The 25,946-nt window shown below is 42.7% G+C and overlaps 1 protein-coding gene and 2 long non-coding RNA genes across 4 annotated transcripts; all 3 read left to right on the top strand.

Annotated features, from left to right (window-relative positions):
• The first annotated feature begins 494 nt into the window (after positions 1–494).
• LOC121402920 (extended synaptotagmin-1-like) lies at positions 495–7,081 on the top strand. Of its 2 annotated transcripts, XM_041589797.1 has the most exons (14): positions 496–736; positions 816–889; positions 979–1,051; positions 1,136–1,225; positions 1,343–1,398; positions 1,570–1,690; positions 2,535–2,696; positions 2,790–2,875; positions 2,969–3,017; positions 3,119–3,208; positions 3,296–3,664; positions 3,814–3,900; positions 4,004–4,150; positions 4,440–7,081. In XM_041589797.1, exons 1-11 carry the CDS (start codon positions 647–649, stop codon positions 3,461–3,463), a joined length of 1,059 nt encoding a protein of 352 aa, XP_041445731.1. In that variant the 5' UTR covers positions 496–646; the 3' UTR covers positions 3,464–3,664; positions 3,814–3,900; positions 4,004–4,150; positions 4,440–7,081. The 2 variants fall into 2 exon arrangements, with proteins under 2 accessions (XP_041445730.1, XP_041445731.1); XM_041589796.1 differs by having other exon boundaries at positions 495–736; positions 3,119–3,664.
• Positions 7,082–7,147: 66 nt separating this feature from the next.
• LOC121402921 lies at positions 7,148–9,091 on the top strand. The gene is made up of 4 exons (XR_005966861.1): positions 7,148–7,413; positions 7,754–7,795; positions 7,933–8,220; positions 8,310–9,091. It is a non-coding gene; the product is annotated as an uncharacterized LOC121402921 (long non-coding RNA).
• Positions 9,092–9,487: 396 nt separating this feature from the next.
• LOC121402919 lies at positions 9,488–12,574 on the top strand. The gene is made up of 5 exons (XR_005966860.1): positions 9,488–9,709; positions 9,803–10,030; positions 10,133–10,222; positions 10,310–10,903; positions 11,007–12,574. It is a non-coding gene; the product is annotated as an uncharacterized LOC121402919 (long non-coding RNA).
• The last annotated feature ends 13,372 nt before the right edge of the window (positions 12,575–25,946 follow it).

Below are 25,946 nucleotides of genomic sequence, written 5' to 3'. Positions count from 1 at the left end.
GTCCCGGTTGAGCTGCTCAGGGATTGGATAGTTGAGGTTTGAACTTCTCCTCCAGCTCATCCAATCACCATCCCTGGTCCCTCCCTGTTGTGTGGTGGGGCCCTGGGCACCAAATTTTTTTTTAAACTTTTTTTTAAACTTTCATAATCCATTTAAGGGGGGCCCTGGCCACCAATGTTCTTATAATGTTCTGGGGGGGCCCTGGCCACAGTTTTTTTTACCATGTGGGTTCCTAGCCATCAATATTTTTTAATGGGTGGCCCTGACCACAAATGTTTTTTAATGAGGGGCCCTGACCACAAATGTGGTTTTCATGGGGAGCCCTGACAACAAATGTTTTTTTTATGGGGGGCCCTGACCACCAATATTTTTTTTATTAACATGTGGGAACCCTAACCACCAATGTTTTTTTTTTTTTACTGTGTAGTGGGGGGTGGACCTGTGGGGTGGGGAGGGCGGACTTGTTGGTGGGGCTTGTGGTGGGCGCAGCCCAGGGGGCCCAAGAAATGTTATCGTATGGGGCCCTGGGATTTCTGATGGCGGTCCTGTGCATGGGTATTTACGTGTCTAAATCTCTAACCTCAACTTGTTTCAATGGCAGATTGTTGAGGACATATGGCATCTTCTTTCCAAATACGTGGAAAAGATGATTCGAGAGAGGATTCAGCCTGACATACGCGCCAAAAGCAATTATCTTGCCTCGTTCCGTTTCATCAACATCGATTTTGGCAAGAAGGTAATGATCTCTTTCTGTACTTGGGTTATTCCTCTTCTTGTAAATAGATTTCTTGTAACACCCCAATCTTTATGCTCAGCCCCCACAGATAAAGTCTTGGAAAACTCATGCGGATCCAGAAAAAAAGCAAATAATGTTGGATCTCGATATCAGGTACATTTCAAACCCATCTTTTTTCTATTTCCTTTGCCCACTCTGAAATGTCCCTTCCTTACATAATTGTCTTTTGCTCCTTTTTTCAGTTATAATGCCGACATAAAGGTGGATGCCGGTTTTACGGAAAAAACCCCCATAGCCGGCATCAAATCTATAAAGGTGAGCCTACCAGTCTTATATCGTGTACATTAGCTGCTTCCTTTGCATTTATTATATATATAAACATTACTTTCTCTTTTGCAGCTGGAGGGAATCTTGCGGGTAATTTTGGCACCGCTGATGGAGGACTCACCCATATTTGGAGCACTGACCGTTTATTTCCCTCATCGTCCGGTAAGTTAAGATTTGGAGCTGGTTCGATGAAGGTAGAATTCATATGTAGTTAGGAAACCGTAGATATTTCTAGTTCTGTAGTCTGAACTCTTCAATGTGACTGTGCATTTATTGCAGGTATTGGAACTACAATGGACCGGATTTGCCCACCTACTGAATATTCCTGGACTTCAGTAAGTTGACTTATATGTACTCATACTCTGCCCTTCCTTTCCCAGCTATTGCTTTTGTCTTTAATCAAAAACGTTATTGCGCTTTATTCCTCTCCCAATTCTCTACCTGCTCTATCTAGCTTATTTGTACATTGGAATAACATACATATTTCCTTCTCCCATCTCCTTCAGAACGCTGTCGGAAAAAGAGCTTATGAACCAAATCGGACAGATCATCGTTGCGCCGCAGCATTTCAGCCATCCCCTTGCAGCCAGATTTGATTTGGCTAAGCTGCAGTTTTTAGAACCCAGGGTAAGGCCTAGTTTGTATTTTATAGCCTTCCTGCTTCCCTGTAGAGAGTCAAAGGGGCAAATTCACTAAGATTCGTTGTTGCGCCAGCGTCCGCTTCGCCGCACTTAGTCAGGCGTATTTTTGCCAGCGCTACGCAACTTCACTAAAATCGGAAGTTGCGCTCAGGGGAAACGTAAGGTTGCGAAGATGCGCTAGCGTTAATTCGCCAAGCAAAGTTACGCTAGCGATGCTTAATTTGCATACGGCGACCAAATTGAAGTTACAATGGAGGTATATGTAGCAGCACTACACAAGCCTGGGAAACCTTCAAAACAGCAAATAAAATTTTTATTTTGCCCTACACATGTGCCCACTGTATGGTTAAGGTGCCATGAGTTAGGAAATGTAGGGGGGAAGGAGGGTAGCCCCAAAAAATTTTTCAATCTTTTTCAGCCTATCACCCATAAAAAAAGAAAAAACGCCAGCGTTTTTTGGGACTTAGAAAAATGTTTAACTTGTTTTGAAGCAATCCCTATCTACTCTATTGCACTTCGCCTGGTCTGAGGTGGCGAAGGAAGTCTGGGTAAAATTTGCGCGTCAGTGAATTTGCGTAGCTACATCCGTTGTGCAAATTCGCCAGACGTAAGGGTGCGAAGTAACACTAGCGAATTTACGCCAGCGTCCGTTAGTGAATCGGCAAATTAACGAAATTGCGCTACGCTAGCGCATTCACGCTGGCGTTAGGCGCTTCGCCGTTTAGTGATTTTGCCCCTTTAAAGAGTGAACGTTTAATTTTGAAAACTAAGAGAGTCTACGTTGAAGCTCTTTTTTCTTATACATTTTTGCCTTTTTCACTTTATTTTAGAATGCGCTTCGTATCCGAGTCATAGAAGCCAAAAACCTTGTTGCCAAGGAAATTTTAACCAAATCGTCGAACCCTTATGTTGTGATATGCGGAGGAGGAACAACAGCAAAGACAAGGGTGATACACAAGAACTTGAATCCAAAGTGGAATGAGACCTTTGAGGTATCGCATCACATACCCAGATATTTATCTGTACAGTAAATTCAGTAGATTGCATCTTAGATATTATAACCACATTTCTCGTTTTATCCTTAGATATTATATTCTGACCTCCCAGACCAGGAGATAGAATTTAATCTCATCTCTGACAAAGGTGTTAAGATAAACCAGCAATTGGGCAGGTGAGTATGTCCATATGTGACCCTATAATAACAATAAGCAGCTGTAGAATCTGTAGATACAGTTTCTAACTATTTTTCCTTTTCCATATCTAGTTGCAGAATTAGAATTAAAGAGGTGCCAGAGAGAGGATTCATAGACAAGGTAAGTGTAGCCAGTCATGTTGATATATAATGATAATAGTAATACTAATAATACAAAGCTTTCTGAGGCATCTGACTGTTTTTTTTACTTTACTATTTTAGTGGATAGATTTGGAGAACGTAAAGTCTGGCCAGCTTCATATCAAGGTGACACGTCTCAGGCTACTTTCAGACCCAACACAACTGGAAGAGGTAAAGTCTCTGTTCCTTTACGCTGGCTACCGTGGAAATACGTTGGAATGTTTTGTTGGTGCATCTAATTTTTTTTTGGTTTTCCAGGTGCTGAAAGTAAATGAACAATCGCGGCCAAAAAGAGAAAATGAGATTGCTTCAGCCGTTTTATACACCTATATTGAAAAAGGAAGGGGTCTGCCTGTTATACAAGTGAGTCAGATTAAAAGTCCCTCTAACTGCCATTCCTGTCCCTACTGCCTGTTATTATCTTAATTTGAGGTCCTTTTTAATCTCGAGTATTTAAGATATAATAGGTGTAAAATATCTCCCAACACCAAGTTGAAAGTTTCCCTATTTCCCATAATACACCAGTATTGATCGACATCTGTTCTTGGCCAACAGGTGAAGAAGGACAATCTGAAAGCGTTAGCTGTCGTACAGGTTGGCGTTGAAGACAATGTAAAGAAGTTTGGAGTAAGTATTAGAAGAACTGTCGAACTATGTGTTACTTATGGAGGAATGGGAGGCGCTGATTGGCACTTCCTTGTACCCTGTGAAAATATCTGTTTCATTAAATGGCCGTGCCAGATTCCATTCTGAATACGTCTTATTTCTATTTACAGAGCAGAATAAATAACGGAGAAGCAGAGTGGAAAAAGAGGTTCCAGTTCTTGATAAGGAACCCACTTAATGAGGAACTGAAGCTTAAGGTAAGTACAAATGGGCTTTTCTTACGGCTGCTGTTGTACCCATGTAGGGTGCTGTGTTGTGTTTCTTTGCTTTCTGACCCACTTATGACCGGTATTTTCACAGGTTCACAATGAACACAATAAGCCCATCGGAAGTATTACTGTGCGCCTATCTCGCCTTCTGGCTGCTTCGGAAATGACCTTGCAGGACTGGCTGCCCCTGGAATCAACTGAACAGAATAGTGAAATCCGGGTGAAATTACAATTGAGGGTAAGTGGCATACACTCTATTGTGTTAATATCATCTGTGCTAGAATATTTTCAGCTTTAAGAGACACTGGCATAAACGTAACAGGGGGAGGCAGGCCCGGGTGCAGACTGCAGCCTCCATCCGGAAGCGTTTTTTTCAACGTTTTTTCGCCGGCACAAACTGCAGGCGGCTCACAGAGCGGGCCCTGCTAGAATTGCACCCACTACTCCCCTGGTAGTTCAGTCACTGGCCATTAAAGAAATTGTCTCATATGTTTATATTGATCCAGTGTTATGTGTTTTCCCCTTAGATTTTGACCCCTGATGTTGGAGCTCCATCGCCCCAAGGAAAGACCAAGGCTCAATATATCAAACCACGGACCAAAGTCAAGAAGCACTGAGCGTTCATTTTACAATCATTAGGTGACTGGCCAGTCTACCAACTCATAGACACAATCCACACAATCTATTTGATGAATTAGAGCCAACAGAAATTCCAAATAAAGAATTTATTCCTGATTCAAATGATATTGTTTACCCGTTATTAAGATCAAAGCTAACGCGCAGGTCTCCCTCCCACGGTTGGACAGATCTCAAGTCCTTTATAGGAGTTAAATGGAACATATGGAACATACAGGCACATTAGCTCATAAGTGGTTGGACGTGGAAAAGTTTCATAGTGACTTAATGCAGTGTTGTATTTGAAGAAATCTAAATATTTCCTCTTGGGGAATGTTATACTGGTCACGCAATTGTTGCACTGAGAGTAAGGGTGTCCATTTAGTAAGGGTAAATATTGTAGTCAGGTTGTTTTGTTCCCAACCCTGGAAGGTCCCACCAGAAATCCCTGGAGGAAAGTCTGGGTTAGACAAAAATACAGCTGGCTTAGATGGAGAAACAAACTTATAAGGCCAAATGTGCCGTATCTTGAGAGAATGTGACAATATTTGGGTGTGTCCTTAATTGTAGAGCAAAGCGTTTAGAACATAATACATTTTGAACATGCCCACTGTGCCGTGGTATGAGTTGACCTCTTTGGGCTTCTATATAGTAATAGTGAAGGTTTTAGGCTTCCCTTCTATTGCTTCTGGAAGCAGTATAAGAGTTAAATCTGGTTCTTTTGTTATCCCACAAAAATGTATTGAAAACTTTTAGTAAATATTCTATGCCCTCTGGAGGAGTAACAACTTTCGTGGTGTGGAGATGCGTACGGACATCAAAGATGTCTATGAAGCAAAGCAACATGGTACTTTTGTATTTCAAGAAGAAGTTTAATTCTGCTGAGGATCTGAGGAGGAGGATGAAGAAGGAAGAATGGGAGGATTTAATACCAACACAGAACTTTTCTATTTAGAAAAGAAGGTAGCATGCGGTAAAGTAACTCATGATCTGCCCACAATCTGAGGAGGATGACAATGGAGGAGGAACTTAGAAGACTACATTTTATCTCCTACATGAATAATTCATTCAACTACCCTGATGTAGCCTCTCGTCACCCTTTGGCATCAGTTGTGAGCCATGCAAGTACTTTTGGGGCAGAGGAGAAGGAAGAGGACATCAAAGATGCCCATGAAGCAAGCCAACATTGAACTTTTGTATTACAAATAGAAGATATTTTGTTCTTGTAACATTTCAATGCCCATGAATGTCAACTGGAATGTCAACAGGCTCCCACCAGTCTGTAGAGGACGAACGAGGAAGAGGAGGACTTAACATAAACATCAATGCTGCTACCTAAGGCCACAACTCACCCTCTATGTGTCAGTACCTTCTAGGTTGCACCCTCATTGTCCCTGACCTTTGGCCTGACTTCTCATGATGGAACATCTACTGTCTGTCTTGCTTATCCGTTATTAAGATCAAAGCTAACTCGCAGGTCTCCTTCCCATGGTTGGACAAATTTAAAATCCTTTATAGGAGTTAAATGGAACATATGGTCATACAGGATCTAGTATCGAAGGCAAATTAGCTTATAAGAGACTTAGTGCAGTATTGTACTTGAAGAAATCTAAATATTTCCTCTTGGGGAATGTTATACTGGTCACACAACTGTGGCACTGAGAGTAAGGGTGTCCATTTAGTAAGGGAATATACTGTAGTCAGGTTGTTTTGTTTTCACCACTGGAAGGTCCCACCAGAAATCACTGGAGGAAAGTCTGGGTTAGACAAAAAAACAGCTGGTTTAGATGGAGAAACAAACTTATAAGGCCAAATCTGTGCCGTATCTTGAGAGAATTTGACAGAAATCCCCAGAGGAAAGTCTGGGTTAGACAACCCTGAGAGAATGTGACAATATTGGGTGTGCCCTTATTTATAGAGGGAAGCGTTTAGAACATAAGGGGGGATGAAGCCCGTTTAGGGATGAAATTGGGTTATGCAAGGCCCCCTTCCCCGTAAGGTGCAGCCCTTTTAGCCTCCCCCACCCCATTCCCAGTTAGCCCCCAGGTAAGAACAATGGAAAGTGGGAAAAAGTGGGCGGGTTGGGGGTGGAAACAGAGGAGGAGCGTTGAACAGGGCAGGGGTTTTAAGAGGATGTGGTTTGTGAAGAGTTCATACGTATTTGTTTTTTGTTTCCCATCCTCCCTCTCTAGGTAAGACAGATCCAGTCGAGAAAAAGGAAAAAGTTGCTCCAGGGTTGTTACAACCGATGGCCTGGATGGGGTCAGGAAGGAATTTTTCTCATAGCACTTAATTGGCTGAAAAGTGCACAGCAGGCAGACTTTCATGTGGGGCCACACAAGCGGGGGGTTTCAGGCCGGATGCTTCCTCTAAAGTTACGCCCATTGGCTTAACTACCGGGGAAGAAGGGGGTGCGATTGTACCAGGACCCGCACCCCCGCAGGGCCCCCCGGCAGATCGCGCCCTGCTGCAGCCGACTGTAGTCGGCTGGAGCCGAAGAGAACATCGGCAGATGTAGTTGTTTACCAGTTGCTTTCGAGTCGTTTCAAGGCTAGCAGAGGAAGAAGAAGGAGCTCGCTCCCGATTTCTTTTTCTGTATAGTGTGAAATTGATTCAATTTTTTTTCCCCTTTTTTTTTTTTTTAACTTTTTAACTCCTTTTTCTAATGATGTTTGAAAAACTCCAAACTTTTTTTAGACCCATTTTTGCAGATTTAATATATATCCTGTCCCTGTCGGCTTCTTTTTAGGAAACCAACGCATTAAAATAGGATATGTTATAGTAGGAATTCTGATATGGAAGCGTTACAGGATCTGGAAGAAAAACCGCCGTCCCACTGAAAAGACAGAGGATGAACCCAAAGAACAAAAAAAGTCTCCAAAAACAGTAAGGTTCCCGTGTTCTCTGCTTAAAGGGGTAGACATTTCAATTGTTTGTATTGAAGAATATCATTTTATTGTTACTGTTACTTTTTATTATTTATCAATTCATGTTTAATTTGCATATGCAAATTAAGATTCGCATTTGGTTCTGCCCGGCAGAAGGATTCAGCTGAATCCAAATCCTGCTGAAAAAGGCCGAATCCTGGCCGAATCCCGATCGAATACTGGATTCAGTGCATCCCTACTTAAAATAGACTTGGTTTATTATGGAGCAAAAATGTAGACTTTTAAATACAATAATGGAACATGAACCGTAACACGCTTCTTCCTCTCTGTTCCTGAAGGTTCCACGTGAAGACTTTGAGAAAATCGAGTCCCTGAATGTGGTAAGTTTTACATATATATATTTATTTACACTTTATTCTTTGTCACTGGATGATTGTACATGGGAAATTTGGGCTTGCATGGGTATGTGCGTGTCTAAATCTCTAACCTCTGCCTTTTCAACTTGTTTCAATGGCAGATTGTTAAGGATATATGGCATCTTCTTTCCAAATACGTGGAAAAGATGATTCGAGAGAGGATTCAGCCTGACATACGCGCCAAAAGCAATTATCTTGCCTCGTTCCGTTTCATCAATATCGATTTTGGCACGAAGGTAATGATCTCTTTCTGTACTTGGGTTATTCCTCTTCTTGTAAATAGATTTCTTGTAACACCCCAATCTTTATGCTCAGCCCCCACAGGTAAAGTCTTGGAAAACTCATGCGGATCCAGAAAAAAAGCAAATAATGTTGGATCTCGATATCAGGTACATTTCAAACCCCCCTTTTTTCTAATTCCTTTGCCCACTCTGAAATGTCCCTTCCTTACATAATTGTCTTTTGCTCCTTTTTTCAGTTATAATGCCGACATAAAGGTGGATGCTGGTTTTACGGAAAAAACCCGATAGCCGGCATCAAATCTATAAAGGTGAGCCTACCAGTCTTATATCGCGTACGTTAGCTGCTTCCTTTGCATTTATTATATATATAAACATTACTTTCTCTTTTGCAGCTGGAGGGAATCTTGCGGTTAATTTTGGCACCGCTGATGGAGGACTCACCCATATTTGGAGCACTGATCGTTTATTTCCCTCATCGTCCAGTAAGTTAAGATTTGGAGCTGGTAAGATGAAGGTAGAATTCATATGTAGTTAGGAAACCGTCGATATTTCTAGTTCTGTAGTCTGAACTCTTCAATGTGACTGTGCATTTATTGCAGGTATTGGAACTACAATGGACCGGATTTGCCCACCTACTGAATATTCCTGGACTTCAGTAAGTTGACTTATATGTATTCATACTCTGCCCTTCCTTTCCCAGCTATTGCTTTTGTCTTTAATCAAAAACGTTATTGCGCTTTATTCCTCTCCCAATTCCCTACCTGCTCTATCTAGCTTATTTGTACATTGGAATAACATACATATTTCCTTCTCCCATCTCCTTCAGAACGCTGTCGGAAAAAGAGCTTGTGAACCAAATCGGACAGATCATCATTGCGCCGCAGCATTTCAGCCATCCCCTTGCAGCCAGATTTGATTTGGCTAAGCTGCAGTTTTTAGAACCCTGGGTAAGGCCTAGTTTGTATTTTATAGCCTTCCTGCTTCCCTGTAGAGAGTCAAGGGGGCAAATTCACTAAGATTCGTTGTTGCGCCAGCGTCCGCTTCGCCGCACTTTGCCTGGCGTATTTTTGACAGCGCTACGCAAATTCACTGAAATCCGAAGTTGCGCTAAGGGGAAGCGTAAGGTTGTGAAGATGCGCTAGCGTTAATTCGCCAAGCAAAGCAAAGTTACACTAGCGATGCTTAATTTGCATACGGCGCCAAATTGAAGTTACAATGGAGGTATATGTAGCAGCACTACACAAGCCTGGGAAACCTTCAAAACAGCAAATAAAATTTTTATTTTGCCCTACACATGTGCCCACTGTATAGTTAAGGTGCCATGAGTTAGGAAATGTAGGGGGGAAGGAGGGTAGCCTCAAAAAAAATTTTCAATCTTTTTCAGCCTATCACCCATAAAAAAAGAAATAAGAAAAAACACCAGTGTTTTTTGGGACTTAGAAAAATGTTTAACTTGTTTTTCACTTTATTTTAGAATGCGCTTCATATCCGAGTCATAGAAGCCAAAAACCTTGTTGCCAAGGAAATTTTAACCAAATCATCGAACCCTTATGTTGTGATATGCGGAGGAGGAACAACAGCAAAGACAAGGGTGATACACAAGAACTTGAATCCAAAGTGGAATGAGACCTTTGAGGTATCGCATCACGTACCCAGATATTTATCTGTACAGTAAATTCAGTAGATTGCATCTTAGATATTATAACCACATTTCTCGTTTTATCCTTAGATATTATATTCTGACCTCCCAGACCAGGAGATAGAATTTAATCTCATCTCTGACAAAGGTGTTTAGATAAACCAGCAATTGGGCAGGTGAGTATGTCCATATGTGACCCTATCATAACAATAAGCAGCTGTAGAATCTGTAGATACAGTTTCTAACTATTTTTCCTTTCCCATATCTAGTTGCAGAATTAGAATAAAAGAGGTGCCAGAGAGAGGATTCATAGACAAGGTAAGTGTAGCCAGTCATGTTGATATATAATGATAATAGTAATACTAATAATACAAAGCTTTCTGAGGCATCTGACTATGTTTTTTTACTTTACTATTTTAGTGGATAGATTTGGAGAACGTAAAGTCTGGCCAGCTTCATATCAAGGTGACACGTCTCAGGCTACTTTCAGACCCAACCCAACTGGAAGAGGTAAAGTCTCTGTTCCTTTACGCTGGCTGCCGTGGAAATACGTTGGAATGTTTTGTTGGTGCATCAAATTTTTTTTGGGTTTTCCAGGTGCTGAAAGTAAACGAACAATCTCGGCCAAAAAGAGATAATGAGATTGCTTCAGCCGTTCTGTACACCTATATTGAAAAAGGAAGGGGTCTGCCTGTTCTACAAGTGAGTCAGATTAAAAGTCCCTCTAACTGCCATTCCTGTCCCTACTGCCTGTTATTATCTTAATAACTTACTCGAGTATTTAAGATATAATAGGTGTAAAATATCTCCCAACACCAAGTTGAAAGTTTCCCTTTTTCCCATTATACACCAGTATTGATCGACATCTGTTCTTGTCCAACAGGTGAAGAAGGACAATCTGAAAGCGCTAGCTGTCGTGCAGGTTGGCGTTGAAGACAATGTAAAGAAAATTGGAGTAAGTATTAGAAGAACTGTCCAAATATGTGTTACTTATGGAGGAAGGGGAGGCGCTGATTGGCACTTCCTTGTACCCTGTGAAAATATCTGTTTCATTAAATGGCCGTGCCAGATTCCATTCTGAATACATCTTATTTCTATTTACAAAGCAGAATAAATAACGGAGAAGCAGAGTGGAAAAAGAGGTTCCAGTTCTTGATAAGGAACCCACTTAATGAGGAACTGAAGCTTAAGGTAAGTACAAATGGGCTTTTCTTGCGGCTGCTGTTGTACCCATGTAGGGTGCTGTGTTGTGTTTCTTTGCTTTCTGACCCACTTATGACCGGTATTTTCACAGGTTCACAATGAACACAATAAGCCCATCGGAAGTATTACTGTGCGCCTATCTCGCCTTCTGGCTGCTTCGGAAATGACCTTGCAGGACTGGCTGCCCCTTGAATCAACTGAACAGAATAGTGAAATCCGGGTGAAATTACAATTGAGGGTAAGTGGCATACACTCTATTGTATTAATATCATCTGTGCTAGAATATTTTCAGCTTTAAAAGACACTGGCATAAACAGTAACAGGGGGGAGGCAGGCCCGGGTGCAGACTGCAGCCTCTATCCGGAAGCGTTTTTTTCAACGTTTTTCGCCGGCACAAACTGCAGGCGGGCTCACAGGGCGAGCCCTGCTAGAATTGCACCCACTGCTCCCCCGGTAGTTCAGTCACTGGCCATTAAAGAAACTGTCTCATGTGTATATTGATCCAGTGTTATGTGTTTTCCCCTTAGATTTTGACCCCTGATGTTGGAGCTCCATCGCCACAAGGAAAGACCAAGGCTCAATATATCAAACCACGGACCAAAGTCAAGAAGCACTGATCGTTCTTAGCCAGAAGTCATTCTTTCTGAGAATTTCACCACCAATTAATAATTTATTTATAAAAAAAAATTGATTTTCTAGAATTAAAATACTGTTTATTCAATATAACATACATTTTACAATCATTAGGTGACTGACATATGGAACATACAGGATCTAGGAGGCACATTAGCTCATAAGTTGTTGGACGTGGAAAAGTTTCATAGCGACTTAATGCAGTGTTGTATTTGAAGAAATCTAAATATTTCCTCTTGGGGAATGTTATACTGGTCACGCAATTGTTGCACTGAGAGTAAGGGTGTCCGTTTAGTAAGGGAATATACTGTAGTCAGGTTGTTTTGTTTTCACCACTGGAAGGTCACACCAGAAATCCCCGGAGGAAAGTCTGGGTTAAACAAAAATACAGCTGGTTTAGATGGAGAAACAAACTTATAAGGCCAAATCTGTGCCGTATCTTGAGAGAATTTGACAGAAATCCCTAGAGGAAAGTCTGGGTTAGACAAACCCTGAGAGAATGTGACAATATTGGGTGTGCCCTTATTTATAGAGGGAAGCGTTTAGAACATAAGGGGGGATGAAGCCCGTTTAGGGATGAAATGGGGTTATGCAAGGCCCCCTTCCCCGTAAGGTGCAGCCCTTTTAGCCTCCTCCACCCCATTCCCAGCTAGCCCCCAGGTAAGAACAATGGAAAGGGGGAAAAAAGTGGGCGGGTTGGGGGTGGAAACAGAGGAGGAGCGTTGAACAGGGCAGGGGTTTTAAGAGGATGTGGTTTGTGAAGAGTTCATACATATTTGTTTTTTGTTTCCCACCCTCCCTCTCTAGGTAAGACGGATCCAGTCGAGAAAAAGGTGCTCCAGGGTTGTTACGACCGATCGCCTGGATGGGGTCAAGAAGGAATTTTTCTCATAGCACTTAATTGGCTGAAAAGTGCTAGAGTTTTCGCCTTCCTCTGGAGTACCATTATCTGTGTTGGTCAACAGATTTGCTAGGGTCAGCTGCGGCTAGGCATCAGTGCAGCTCTAGGTCTACGAATTGGTTACAGTGCAGGGGTGGGCAAAAAGGCGGTCACTGAGTGCGCCCGGCCCTGTGATCTCTACTTCATGTTTGGAAAATTTTTGGGCATTGAGCCCACGTTTTTTTGAGTTGCACATTTTTTGGGCAGGGAGCCCACGTTTGGAGAATAAGAGCCGCATCTGGGGTCAGGGTGTACCTTAATTTTGATTCTTTACGTGTAAAATAAAGCCTGTGACCTCCACCGATTTTGCCATAATATGTCTCTGTGTTTTAATTGAATGGTAAAGGCACAACTTGGGGGATAGGGGGTTCCTTGGCCTATACATTTCGAACATGTCCACAAGAAGGCCAGTGTTTTTATGGACTTTCCTTGTGTACACTACATCCCAAGATAGTAGTGGGTCACCTTACAGATTTAGGGTCTATGGCCTTGTTCAATGGTCAGCTCTATGGTTTATGGACATAGATATATGGATGTCAGTGTGAGCATTCTGTTCAAGCTGTTTGTAGACGCTCCCTGTGTCTGTATTGGTTTATTACAGACCCCCAAAAAACAATTTAATTAGTGTGTGTTGATAGGGCCCTTCGACTGAAAGCTCCACTGTGACGATATAAATAATGACAAAACTTTACCAAGCACTGTGTACACACACACACACATATATATAAAATAAAAACTGGGTGGAAAAAAAGCCTCAGTTTCCTGAGTCTGCACAGTAATGTAGATACTAATTTGACAAGCAGAGTCAGAACAGGAATCCATTTCTTTGAATCAATTAACTAAGAGTTAACACAGCAACATATAACAGCACACTGTAAAATGGTGGCTTAGTCTTTCTAACACTCTCAGCACAGGAACAGGAAGAACAGAACATGTGACCAGATCTGATCTGTCCTAATTTTCTGTGGTGTGGGCAGAAATGAAAAGAATAAAATAATAATAAAAAGGAGCGCTGGGGAAGGGAAACCTGTAGCCCCTTAATATGCGCTGGATGAGAGGAGGTTAATGAGACATAGATGCGATTCTGGTGCAGAGAAGGGAAAATGGCCGCTGTTTGTTTATCAGGTTTATCCAAGGAAAAGATAGCCACGCCCAAAACATCCTTTAGCCCAACCCTTTATGGGTGTAACACTGTGTACAAAGTATTTCGATGAAACTTGATGGGGCTTCAACCACAATTTGGGCAATTTAACCGAATGCAAATTACAGATATTCCACTCACACACTTCTCTCAAAAACTGCACAAGCTACACACAACTTCCTGCTTCCTACTTCCTGCTAAAATATTTCTCTCCTTTTTATAAGGTAGAGACTCATTAATTGCAGCTCCTATACTGCCCGCGAGCCCAGTAAAGTACTGCCCCTGTTATTGTCCTTATCTGTTGTGTCTCAGAGAATTGTGGGAGGCACATACCCCCCCCAGAGTCTTTTCAGTAACTTGTCTCTGTCCTTGAATAAAAGGCACCTATCTAGTGCTTCCAATCCCTATTTCTGTAGGGAAATGAGAGAGAGCAGACAGTAACCCTTCCAACACTTTCCTCTTGTCTCTGTCTCTATATATTAGGTAGCGGAAGGAGGGTGGTTTGGGCATGTTGTGCCCAGTGACTTTCTTTGGGTCACTTTTCCTGAAGTTTAACTTTGGCGGTTTGGCCCAAGGAAATGATTCCCTGTGGGAAGTCTGTATCAGGAATTGGGTATTGCCTTTTGTAGGAACATGGTTTCAAGGCGGTAGAATGAAGAGATTTCGGATAGTACAGTTGTATCACAGGGTGATCAGGGACTATTTTGCTGTTCCTCTCGCTTTGAGAGACTGTGTGTGTGACATCCTTCAGGAAAGCCTTCGCTATCTTAATGGCAAGAGACTCCCCCCTAAGTTCTTTGACAACTGTTGGCTTTCACTCCAAGGGAAACTCTATGTCCGGGGTAACTTAAATTATCTTAGTATTGGCAGCAAAAATTGCCCCTGCGAGTGTGAAGAGGAAGAGACCCAGGATCACTTTCTGGTCAGTTGCCCTGTGACTAGAGACGTGTATGGTCAGTTAGCCGCAGCTCTTAAAGTTCCCGCCCTGAAAAACTTGACCTATACAGAGTCAGCCTATGGGGTTTCTGTCTGTTTCTACACATATTTGTCTTGTTCCCTATACATTATTAAACTGCAATTTATTATTTGGCCGAGTATGCAGAAACGGAACTAAAGCCCTACAGACCTGGGTGAGACCATATTAACCAGGCCGTAACCCCCTTATTACCCAGCATCCTCCTTACAGATATTGCAATTTACTGAATTCTTTATCAGTCCGATAGTCCTCCTGCCAGGGTCCATGGGGTAACAGTGGCACCCCTAGTCCCCCCAAGTAGTTCTCCACTGTAGGATAGGAATTTAAATACCAATATGTCTGCAAAGGTCTTCCTTCATCGAGGGATCAAAGTATAAGTCTAAAGCCACCTTTTCGCATCTTTAAGTGAACTTTTAGTATGATGTAGAGAGTGATATTCTGTGACAATTTGCAATTGGTTTTCATTTTTTATTATTTGCAATTTTTGAGTCATTTAGCTTTTAATTCAGCAGCTCTCCAGTTTATAATCTGGTTTCTAGGGTCCAAATTACCCTAGCAACCATGCACTGATTTGAATAAGAGACTGGAATATGACTCCCAGCATCAAATGGCACTGTGACTCTCAGAATCAAACGGCATGGTGACTCCCAATGGCACAGTGACTCCCAGCTTCAAGTGGCACAGTAACTCCCAGCATCACACGGCACAGTGACTCCCAATGGCACAGTGACTCCCAGCTTAAAGTAGCACTGTGACACCCAATGGCACAGTGGCTTCCAGCATCAAATGGCACAGTGACTCCCAGAATGCACATAGGGCCCCGCATGTACATAGGGCATGTACATAAGTCGAAGGATTTACAGCAAATGCTACTATCGAACGATCGAAGGAAAAATCCTTCGAATTGAACGATTCGAAGGATTTTAATCGATCGATCGATTTTTCTAAGAAAAAGCTTAGAAAACTTATGGGGAAGGTCCCCATAGGCTAACATTGTAGCTCGGTAGGTTTAAAGTGGCGAAGTAGGTAGTCAAAGTTCTTTTTAAAGAGACGGTACTTCGACTATCGAATAGTCAAACGATTTTTAGTTCGAATTGAAGTCGTAGTCGAAGTAGCCTATTCGATGGTCGAAGTACCCAAAAAAAACCTTCGAAATTCAACGTTTTTTTACTTTGAATCCTTCACTCGAGCTTAGTAAATGTGCCCCGAAGTCTACTAGAAAATCAATGTAAATGTAAACATTAAATAAACCCAACAGGCTGGTTTGGTTTCCAATAAGGATTAATTATATATTAGTTGGAATAAAGTACAAGGGACTGTTTTATTATCACAGAGAAAAAGCAAATTGTTCTTTAAAAATTGGATTATTTGGAATTGGATAAAATGAAGTCTATGGGAGAGGGCCTTTCCATAATTCAGAGCTTTCTGGAGAACGGGTTTCCAGATAACGAATCCCCTACCTGTATGATGTAGAGAGTAATATTCGGAGACAATTGGTTTTCATTTTTTATTATTTGTGGTTTTTGAGTGATTTTGCATTTTATTCAGCAGCTCTCCAGTTCGCAATTTCAGCAATCTGGTTGCTAGGGTCCAAAATAAACTAGCAACCATGCATTGATTTGAATTAGAGACTGGAATATGAATAGGAGAGGCCTGAATAGACAGCGGAGTAATAAAAAGTAGCAGTAATAATAAATGTGTAGCTTTACAGAGCATTTGTTTTTAGATGGGGTCAGCGACCCCTGTTTGAAAACTTGAAAGAGTCCCTGTAAAAGTAAGCACGCATGGCGGAGGTAAAGGGGGGGGTGAGCAGACAGGCCATGGGGACATTTGGATTAGCAGCCCCAGCAGGCCTTGCACACCCCAGTCTGAACCTGGTATTGTATACTAGTGATGGTCGAATTTGTCCCGTTTCCCTTCACCAAAAAAAAATCGCTACAAACTTTGCAAAATCGAAATATTTCCTCTTGGGGAATGTTATACTGGTCACACAACTGTTGCACTGAGAGTAAGGGTGTCCATTTAGTAAAGGAATATGCTGTAGTCAGGTTGTTTTGTTTTTACCACTGGAAGGTCACACCAGAAATCACTGGAGGAAAGTCTGGGTTAGACAAAAAAACAGCTGGTTTAGATGGAGAAACAAACTTATAAGGCCAAATCTTGAGAGAATTTGACAGAAATCCCTAGAGGAAAGTCTGGGTTAGACAATCCCTGAGAGAATGTGACAATATTGGGTGTGCCGTTATTTATAGAGGGAAGCGTTTAGAACATAAGGGGGGATGAAGACCGTTTAGGGATGAAATGGGGTTATGCAAGGCCCCCTTCCCCATAAGGTGCAGCCCTTTTAGCCTCCCCCACCCCATTCCCAGCTAGCCCCCAGGTAAGAACAATGGAAAGGGGGAAAAAAGTAGGCAGGTTGGGGGTGGAAACAGAGGAGGAGCGTTGAGCAGGGCAGGGGTTTTAAGAGGATGTGGTTTGTGAAGAGTTCATACGTATTTGTTTTTTGGTTCCCACCCTCCCTCTCTAGGTAAGACGGATCCAGTCGAGAAAAAGGTGCTCCAGGGTTGTTACGACTGATCGCCTGGATGGGGTCAAGAAGGAATTTTTCTCATAGCACTTAATTGGCTGAAAAGTGCTAGAGTTTTCGCCTTCCTCTGGAGTACCATTATCTGTGTTGGTCAACAGATTTGCTAGGGTCAGCTGCGGCTAGGCATCAGTGCAGCTCTAGGTCTACGAATTGGTTACAGTGCAGGCCTACCTTGAGTGAGTCACAAGTGTGCATCAGACTGGGACTGCACGGTCTTCTCTGATGCATGCAAGTGACTGGGCTAGTGCCTTTTATGCACATTGAGGGAGCAGGGGGTGGGCAAAAAGGCGGTCACTGAGTGCGCCCAACCCTTTGATCTCTACTTCATGTTTGGAAATCTTTTGGGCATTGAGCCCATGTTTTTTTGAGTTGCACATTTTTTGGGCAGGGAGCCCACGTTTGGAGCTGGGGTCAGGGTGTACCTTAACTTTGATTCTTTAAGTGTAAAATAAAGCCTGTGACCTCCACCGATTTTGCCATAATATGTCTCTGTGTTTTAATTGAATGGTAAAGGCACAACTTGGGGGATAGGGGGTTCCTTGGCCTATACATTTCGAACATGCCCACAAGAAGGCCAGTGTTTTAATGGACTTTCCTTGTGTACACTACATCCCAAGATAGTACAGTGGGTCACCTTACAGATTTAGGGTCTATGGCCTTGTTCAATGGTCATCTCTATGGTTTATGGACATAGATATATGGATGTCAGTGTGAGCATTATGTTCAAGCTGTTTGTAGACGTTCCCTGTGTCTGTATTGGTTTATTCCAGACCCCCAAAAAACAGTTTAATTAGTGTGTGTTGATAGGGGCCTTCGACTGAAAGTCTGCACAGTAATGTAGATACTAATTTGACAAGCAGAGTCAGAACAGGAATCCATTTCTTTGAATCAATTAACTTTTACTAAGAGTTAACACAGCAACATATAACAGCACACTGTAAAATGGTGGCTTAGTCTTTCTAACACTCTCAGCACAGGAACAGGACGAACAGAACATGTGACCAGATCTGATCTGTCCTACTTTTCTGTGGTGTGGGCAGAAATGACGGGTCTGCAAAAAGGAAAAAAATAATAATAAAAAGGAGCGCTGGGGGAGGGAAACCTGTAGCCCCTTAATATGCGCTGGATGAGAGGAGGTTAATGAGACATAGATGCGATTCTGGTGCAGAGAAGGGAAAATGGCCGCTGTTTGTTTATCAGGTTTATCCAAGGAAAAGATAGCCACGCCAAAAACATCCTTTAGCCCAACCCTTTTTGGTTGTAACACTGTGTACAAAGTATTTCGATGAAATTTGATGGGGCTTCAACCACAATTTGAGCAATTTTACTGAATGCAAATTACAGATATTCCACTCACAAACTTCTCTCAAAAACTGCACAAGCTACACACAACTTCCTGCTTCCTACTTCCTGCTAAAATATTTCTCTCCTTTTTATAAGGTAGAGACTCATTAATTCCAGCTCCTATACTGCCCGCGAGCCCAGTAAAGTACTGCCCCTGTTATTGTCCTTATCTGTTGTGTCTCAGAGAATTGTGGGAGGCACATACCTACCCCCCAGACTCTTTTCAGTCACTTGTCTCTGTCCTTGAATAAAAGGCACCTATCTAGTGCTTCCAATCCCTATTTCTGTAGGGAAATGAGAGAGAGCAGACATTAACCCTTCCAACACTTTCCTCTTGTCTCTATATATTAGGTAGCGGAAGGAGGGTGGTTTGGGCATGTTGTGCCCAGTGACTTTCTTTGGGTCACTTTTCCTGAAGTTTAACTTTGGCGGTTTGGCCCAAGGAAATGATTCCCTGTGGGAAGTCTGTATCAGGAATTGGGTATTGCCTTTTGTAGGAACATGGTTTCAAGGCGGTAGAATGAAGAGATTTCGGATAGTACAGTTGTATCACAGGGTGATCAGGGACTATTTTGCTGTTCCTCTCGCTTTGAGAGACTGTGTGTGTGACATCCTTCAGGAAAGCCTTCGCTATCTTAATGGCAAGAGACTCCCCCCTAAGTTCTTTGACAACTGTTGGCTTTCACTCCAAGGGAAACTCTATGTCTGGGGCAACTTAAATTATCTTAGTATTGGCAGCAAAAATTGCCCCTGGGAGTGTGAAGAGGAAGAGACCCAGGATCACTTTCTGGTCAGTTGCCCTGTGACTAGAGACGTGTATGGTCAGTTAGCTGCAGCTCTTAACTGAATTGTTCAGTGTAAAAATAAAAACTGGGTAAATAGATAGGCTGTGCAAAATAAAAAATGTTTCTAATATAGCTAGTTAGGCACAAATGTAATGTATAAAGGCTGGAGTGATTTGATGTATAACATGTCAGTCAGGACACTACTCTCTACTACTACTCTCTTGGTTTACACTGACTGGTTACCCTGGCTACCAGGCAGTAACCAATCAGAGACTTGAGGGGGGGGCCACATGGGTCATAACTGTTGCTTTTGAATGTGAGCTGAATGCTTAGGATCAATTGCAAACTCACTGAACAGAAATGTACCATGTTGCCCCCCTTCAAGTCGTGTTCTGGCTGTTTTATTAGACATCTGTTCACTCTGTTTGTATTTGTATTGGTATTGGTATTGGTATTGTCTCCCACACTCTGATACTGCTCTCCTTTTATCCTCAGGGTGATGGCAGAGATATTGCCCAGCACAATGTACGAGCAGAGATATGTCCTGGAAATGATTTATTTTGTTCTCCATGCATTTCTGGAAGGGTGGGGGAGTTTAGATATTGTTTTTGTGTTGGGGTGGTACAAAGGCCATATGGACAAAAACAAGACTTTGCAAGTTTGGCCTTGTGAATTGGTGGTTTGGACTATTGCCTATGGACAGAGGGATGGACTCTGGGGGCAGGAGGGTGAATGGGTGGGGTTGTTGGTTTTCTGATATGTTAACGTTTTGAATTAATGTAAGTGCATTTTTATAATAAAAATCCCTATATATTAAGTACATCCCTATTTCTATCATGTACTAGAATTTGAATGACAGAAGTTACATAATGCCCATCAGCGTTCCATGTCCTGTATAATTTGGCCAGCTGTTAACCCTCCAGATGCTGAGTCTCCACCAATCTCCGCATCCTCACAAAGCCCCCTGAACTTGCTTTAAAATGTCATTTTCAAAAGACTCTTTAACAGGGAGTCTATATGTTCTCTCCTTGTCTGTATGGGTTTCCCAGTTTCCTCCCACCTTCCAAAATAATACAGGCAGGTTAATTCCTGATAAAACCACGCCACTGTTATAAAGGCCTTAGTTTGCAAGCTCTACTGGGTTATCCACATTATCACAAGAATATGTCAATGTCGCTTTAAATCCCACCGCCGATCACTAATCCCGTGCCAAAATATTCTCAGAACTCAGGTCAGATTAAGAAGTTATTCTTATTGTTTCTTATTGAACGATTTGAACGATTTTTCTTCAATCAGAAAAAGCTTAGAAAACTTATGGGGAAGGTCCCCATAGGCTAACATTGTAACTCGGTAGGTTTAAAGTGGTGAAGTAGGTAGTCAAATTTTTTTTTAAAGAGACAGTACTTCGACTATCGAATAGTCGAACGATTTTTAGTTCGAATCGAAGTCCTAGTCGAAGTAGCCTATTCGATGGTCGAAGTACCCAAAAAAAAACTTCGAAATTCGAAGTTTTTTTACTTTGAATCCTTCACTCGAGCTTAGTAAATGTGCCCCGAAGTCTACTAGAAAATCAATGTAAATGTAAACATTAAATAAACCCAACAGGCTGGTTTGGTTTCCAATAAGGATTAATTATATATTAGTTGGGATAAAGTACAAGGGACTGTTTTATTATCACAGAGAAAAAGCAAATTGTTCTTTAAAAATTGGATTATTTGGATAAAATGATGTCCATGGGAGAGGGCCTTTCCATAATTCAGAGCTTTCTGGAGAACGGGTTTCCAGATAACGAATCCCCTACCTGTATGATGTAGAGAGTAATATTCGGAGACAATTGGTTTTCATTTTTTATTATTTGTGGTTTTTGAGTAATTTCGCGTTTTATTCAGCAGCTCTCCAGTTCGCAATTTTCAGCAATCTGGTTGCTAGGGTCCAAAATAAACTAACAACCATGCATTGATTTGAATTAGAGGCTGGAATATGAATAGGAGAGGCCTGAATAGACAGAGGAGTAATAAAAAGTAGCAGTAATAATAAATGTGTAGCTTTACAGAGCATTTGTTTTTTAGATGGGCTCAGCGACCCCTGTTTGAAAACTTGAAAGAGTCCCTGTAAAAGTAAGCACGCATGGCGGAGGGGAAGGGGGGTGAGCAGACAGGCCATGGGGACATTTGGATTAGCAGCCCCAGCAGGCCTTGCACACCCCAGTCTGAACCTGGTATTGTACACTAGTGATGGCCGAATTTGTCCCATTTCCCTTCACCAAAAAAAAGAATTCGCTACAAAATTTGCAAAACATTGAAAAATTCACAAAACGGTGAAATATTGGTAAAACGCATCGTAGTCAATGGGCGCTTGTCAATTTAGACGTCCGCGACAATTTTTTTTATTCTGTCCAAATACATTAAAGTCAATGGGCGTCCGAATAATTTTGACGCGCGTCAATTTTTATGTGTGCGACTATTCTGACGTGTGCCCACATTTTGTGGACGCGGCAGATTTTCTCTGCAGTTTCACGAATTTATGCACCAGCGGCGAAACGCGGAAATTCACGCCTGGCGAATTTATTCACCCATGACTATCGTGCACATTATGTCACTGAAATAAGAAACTTTAGAAATACGACCATAGATGGCCATAGATTTGTATGGCGTTGTGTGTCAAAAAAAATCGTAGCATGAAAACATTTTTTCGACGCCCATAGACTTTAATGGGCATCTGCGACATTTCGCTGGCGGCGAATTTTTGTCGAAACGAAACGGGTCAAATTTGCCCATCCCTATGTATTAGAGCTCAGTCTCTCAAAATCATCAGGATTTGTGTCAAAGTCAGTTATTTTGACTTAGGTTTTGTTTCAGTTGGTGTCAGTTATTTGTGTGATCTCTAATACATCTGCAAGAAAATGGAGCCCCCTCCCCCAAAAAAAGATGTATCAGACCTGTCTGACCCCAACTTCTACATCAGAAGGAAAGAAACAGACGCTGAGCATTAGGATCCGTTATCCGGAAATCTGTTATCCAGAAAGCTGAATTACGGAAAAGGCCGTCTCCCATAGACTCCGTTTTATCCAAATATTCCAATTTTTTTAAGAATCATTTCCTTTTTCTGTGTAATAATAAAACAGTAGCTTGTACTTGACCCCAACTAAGATATAATTAATCCTTATTGAAAGCAAAACCAGCCTATTGGGTTTATTTACTATTTATATGATTTTTTAATAGACAAGGTATGAAGATCCAAATTACGAAAGATCAGGAAAACCGCATTCTGGATAACAGGTCCCTAAACCTGTACTTGCAAACTGCTGAATAAAAAGCTAAATAACTCAAAAACCACAAATAATAAAAAAATATAAACCAATTGCAAATTGTCTCAGAATATCCATCTCTACATCATACTAAAAGTTAAAAGCAAAATACGGAGTGCATGGTGGAAAGCCGTATTGGGACACTACCTACACAAGAGTCAATAGACCGGGCGTAGTCTCCACTTTGTTGTACAGCGCCCTATACACCTTGTATTAGAATTAAACATGTTTATTATTTGAACTATGATTCTCTGACGAGCAGCTAATTGTCATGTATAGTGATGGACGAATAAATTCGCCTGGCGTGAATTAGCGACGAATATCCGTGTTTCGCCACCGGCGAAAAAAGTTTTGGACGCACATTCCATTTCTTCGATTGTGGCGGCTGCAGTAAAGATTTGAAATAAACGTTTCAATTGTGAGGTTGTAGAATTTGCTGGAGGGGTTATGTAGCAGGGCTTGTCCCTTGTCTGTGCATAAGAAGGTTAATATAGAGTCCCAAAATTTCATTTACATGAGGACACTCCCACCACCTGTGAAGCGGGCTGCCAGTAGCATCACTACCTTTCCAACACTTATGATAGGTGGTGGTCGATGCGTTGTATTGTAGAAGGTGTAAAGTGCCATCGGAATAGCAGATTTTTGTTGCTCTCAATATGGTTTGTGCACCTGGTCGCACCCTTGGTTGTGTAAGGTGAATATTTAAAGGAGAAGGAAAATCCTGTTATACTTGGGGTGCCAAAAGTTAGGCACCCCCAAGCGATTGCATTTACTTATCTGCAGGACCAGGCCAAGCCCCCCCCCCCCCACATTGGTGCTCACTGCAGGGATATCACTGATCACTCACATGTGAAAAATTGAAGTCATGTTAAAACATACCCTTAAATCGATATGCCTTCTCCTCTGCTATGGATAACACAGCACCTCCAGCACATGATTGGGGCCCCCTAACAACATTTTCCAAATGTTTACAAACCCCCTGAACAAACTCCTACTTGGCTCATGTCCCACAGGTGCCATAGGGCAGGCAGAGTATGGCACACACAGGGAGAATAGGGCAGGCAGAGTATGGCACACACAGGGAGAATAGGGCAGGCAGAGTATGGCACACACAGGGAGTAGAGGGCAGGCAGAATACAGCAGGAGACAGGCAAATCTATCAGGGCCACTCTAAAATGAACAGTTCATACTCTGCTACATATAATGACACAATGTTGGTGCCCCTCCAGCAGTTTGTATGAGTGTGAACAGGGGAACAATGTGGGCAGTTCCAGTCTGGGTCTCAGATGTGAACAGTACAGGGCTTTAACAATGCAGGGGGGAGTACAGGTGTGAACAATGCAGGGGGGAGTACAGGTGTGAACAATGCAGGGGGGAGTACAGGTGTGAACAATGCAGGGGGGAGTACAGGTGTGAACAATGCAGGGGGGAGTACAGGTGTGAACAATGCAAGGGCAAGTTAATCTCAGTACTGATACCTTTTAAAGATTATACAAGGTAAGGAGTCACAGCAGGCAGACTTTCATGTGGGGCCACACAAGCGGGGGGGTTTCAGGCCGGATGCGTGCCATGGGCCACTCGTTGAACAGCACTACTGTAGGGGCCCCTATGGGTTAATCTGCCCTGCAGCTTTAAGGCCCCCACCTTTTTCTTAGAGTGATCTGCCAGGAGAGAATGACACTCCCCTGCTACACTGCTATATAGTGTGTGTAGGGAGTGGCCACTTCCTCTTTGGCCTGTGGATGGTGATCCAGCTGGGTGGGCTCAGGGGAGCCTGGGCACAGCTAGGCCCAGAAAGGCCCATGTGCTTTGGAAGAAGAAGTCGGGGACCAGGTAACCCCGTGAATGAGGAATAGTTGCACTAGGGCAGACTTGTTATAGTCTCTCTAGGAGAGAAAGGCAGAGAGGTGAGAGAGAAAGAGCAGCTGAAGCTCCAACAAGGATTTGCAGTAAGGGAGTAGCTTCCCAGAGGCTCTGTGTGTTGCCTCCAGTCAGGGACCTCAGTGAGGAGGGACTGTAGGGTAGAAGCTGCTTTCCTGACAACTTCCAGGAGGGAATGAGTGTGTATTCTGCCAATGCCTAATGGAGACCTTTCCTCTGTGAGAAATGCCTAATGCCTGCAGCTCTGTGTGAGAAATGTGCTATTGCCTCAGCTCCTGCGTGACTACTAAACCTGTGGTCACTTGCCTTGTGTATAGTTAATAAACCGTTTCTGTTTTACTGCAAGAACCTCCTGGCGCCCATCTTTTGTTGTATGCACAGTAGCCTGGGGGATGTAGTTGCACTACACCATAGAGGGAACACTTCCACATGGCGAAGGCCCTGACCCTGTTGTGTAAGTCGCAGTGTAACCCATGCTTCTACTGCTAGCTGGACAGTTTAACTATTTGTGTGCTATGCAGCCCAAATAGGTGTTACACTACTATAGAGGAAACAGACCCCATGGCCCGGACCCCCTATTTCCCAGACCCCCCAGAAACCGCTGGGTCTGCTTCCTCTATAGTTACGCCCAGTGGCGTAACTACCGGGGGAGCACGGGGGTGCGATTGTACCAGGACCCGCACCCCCGTAGGGGCCCTGCTGCAGCCGGCTGTAGCCGAAGAGAAAATCGGCACGGAAGGGGGTGGGGGGGCTTCACGGCCCGCACCAGGGCCCGCCCCCACCTAGTAACGCTACTGGTTATGCCACTGGAAGGAATAAACACTGCAAGGGGTCCTGTTAGCTGAACAGGTAGAGTGGGAGGGGCAGAACTCAAAGTCTTCTTCAGCCCTCTCTTATATAGGGTAGATATATGATAGGTGGTTAGCGGGTGATCTATTTAGATTGGGTTAGTTATCAAAGAGCTTTCATGCAATATTCCATTCAGTTTCTAAGCGGGTGGGGGAATTTGGTGATCGAGGCCTCAAGTTCCTCAGTTTTCATCACCTTTGGGACTCCCCTATATATACATTGCATGGCAAGACCGCTCCTCAATGTCTGCCTCCTTATCAGTAAGACTAGCTAATTCTTTTTCCATCATTTGTTGCCACCTCATTGTGCGCTGAGGCAAACTCTCCCATCTTGAGCTCTGCTGGGTCTCTCAAGCTACTTTTTCTAACCTTGAACTGCAGTTACCCAGTGAACTCTGCAAAGTTTAGGGGGTCCATGACCTAAATAATGTGAGAATGGCAGCATTTTAAATTTAAAACAATACAATACAATGGGTGAAATCTGATTGGCTGTTGGTGGCTCCGCCCACTTTTAATAACCTTTGACATTAGTTAAAATTAAAATGGAGTCTATGGGAGAAGTCCTTTCCGTAATTCAGAACTTTATGGA

Source organism: Xenopus laevis, chromosome 4L, assembly GCF_017654675.1.
Source record: "Xenopus laevis strain J_2021 chromosome 4L, Xenopus_laevis_v10.1, whole genome shotgun sequence".
In the NCBI taxonomy this organism is placed as follows: Eukaryota; Metazoa; Chordata; class Amphibia; order Anura; family Pipidae; genus Xenopus; species Xenopus laevis.
This window is presented reverse-complemented; position numbering and strand designations above follow the sequence as displayed.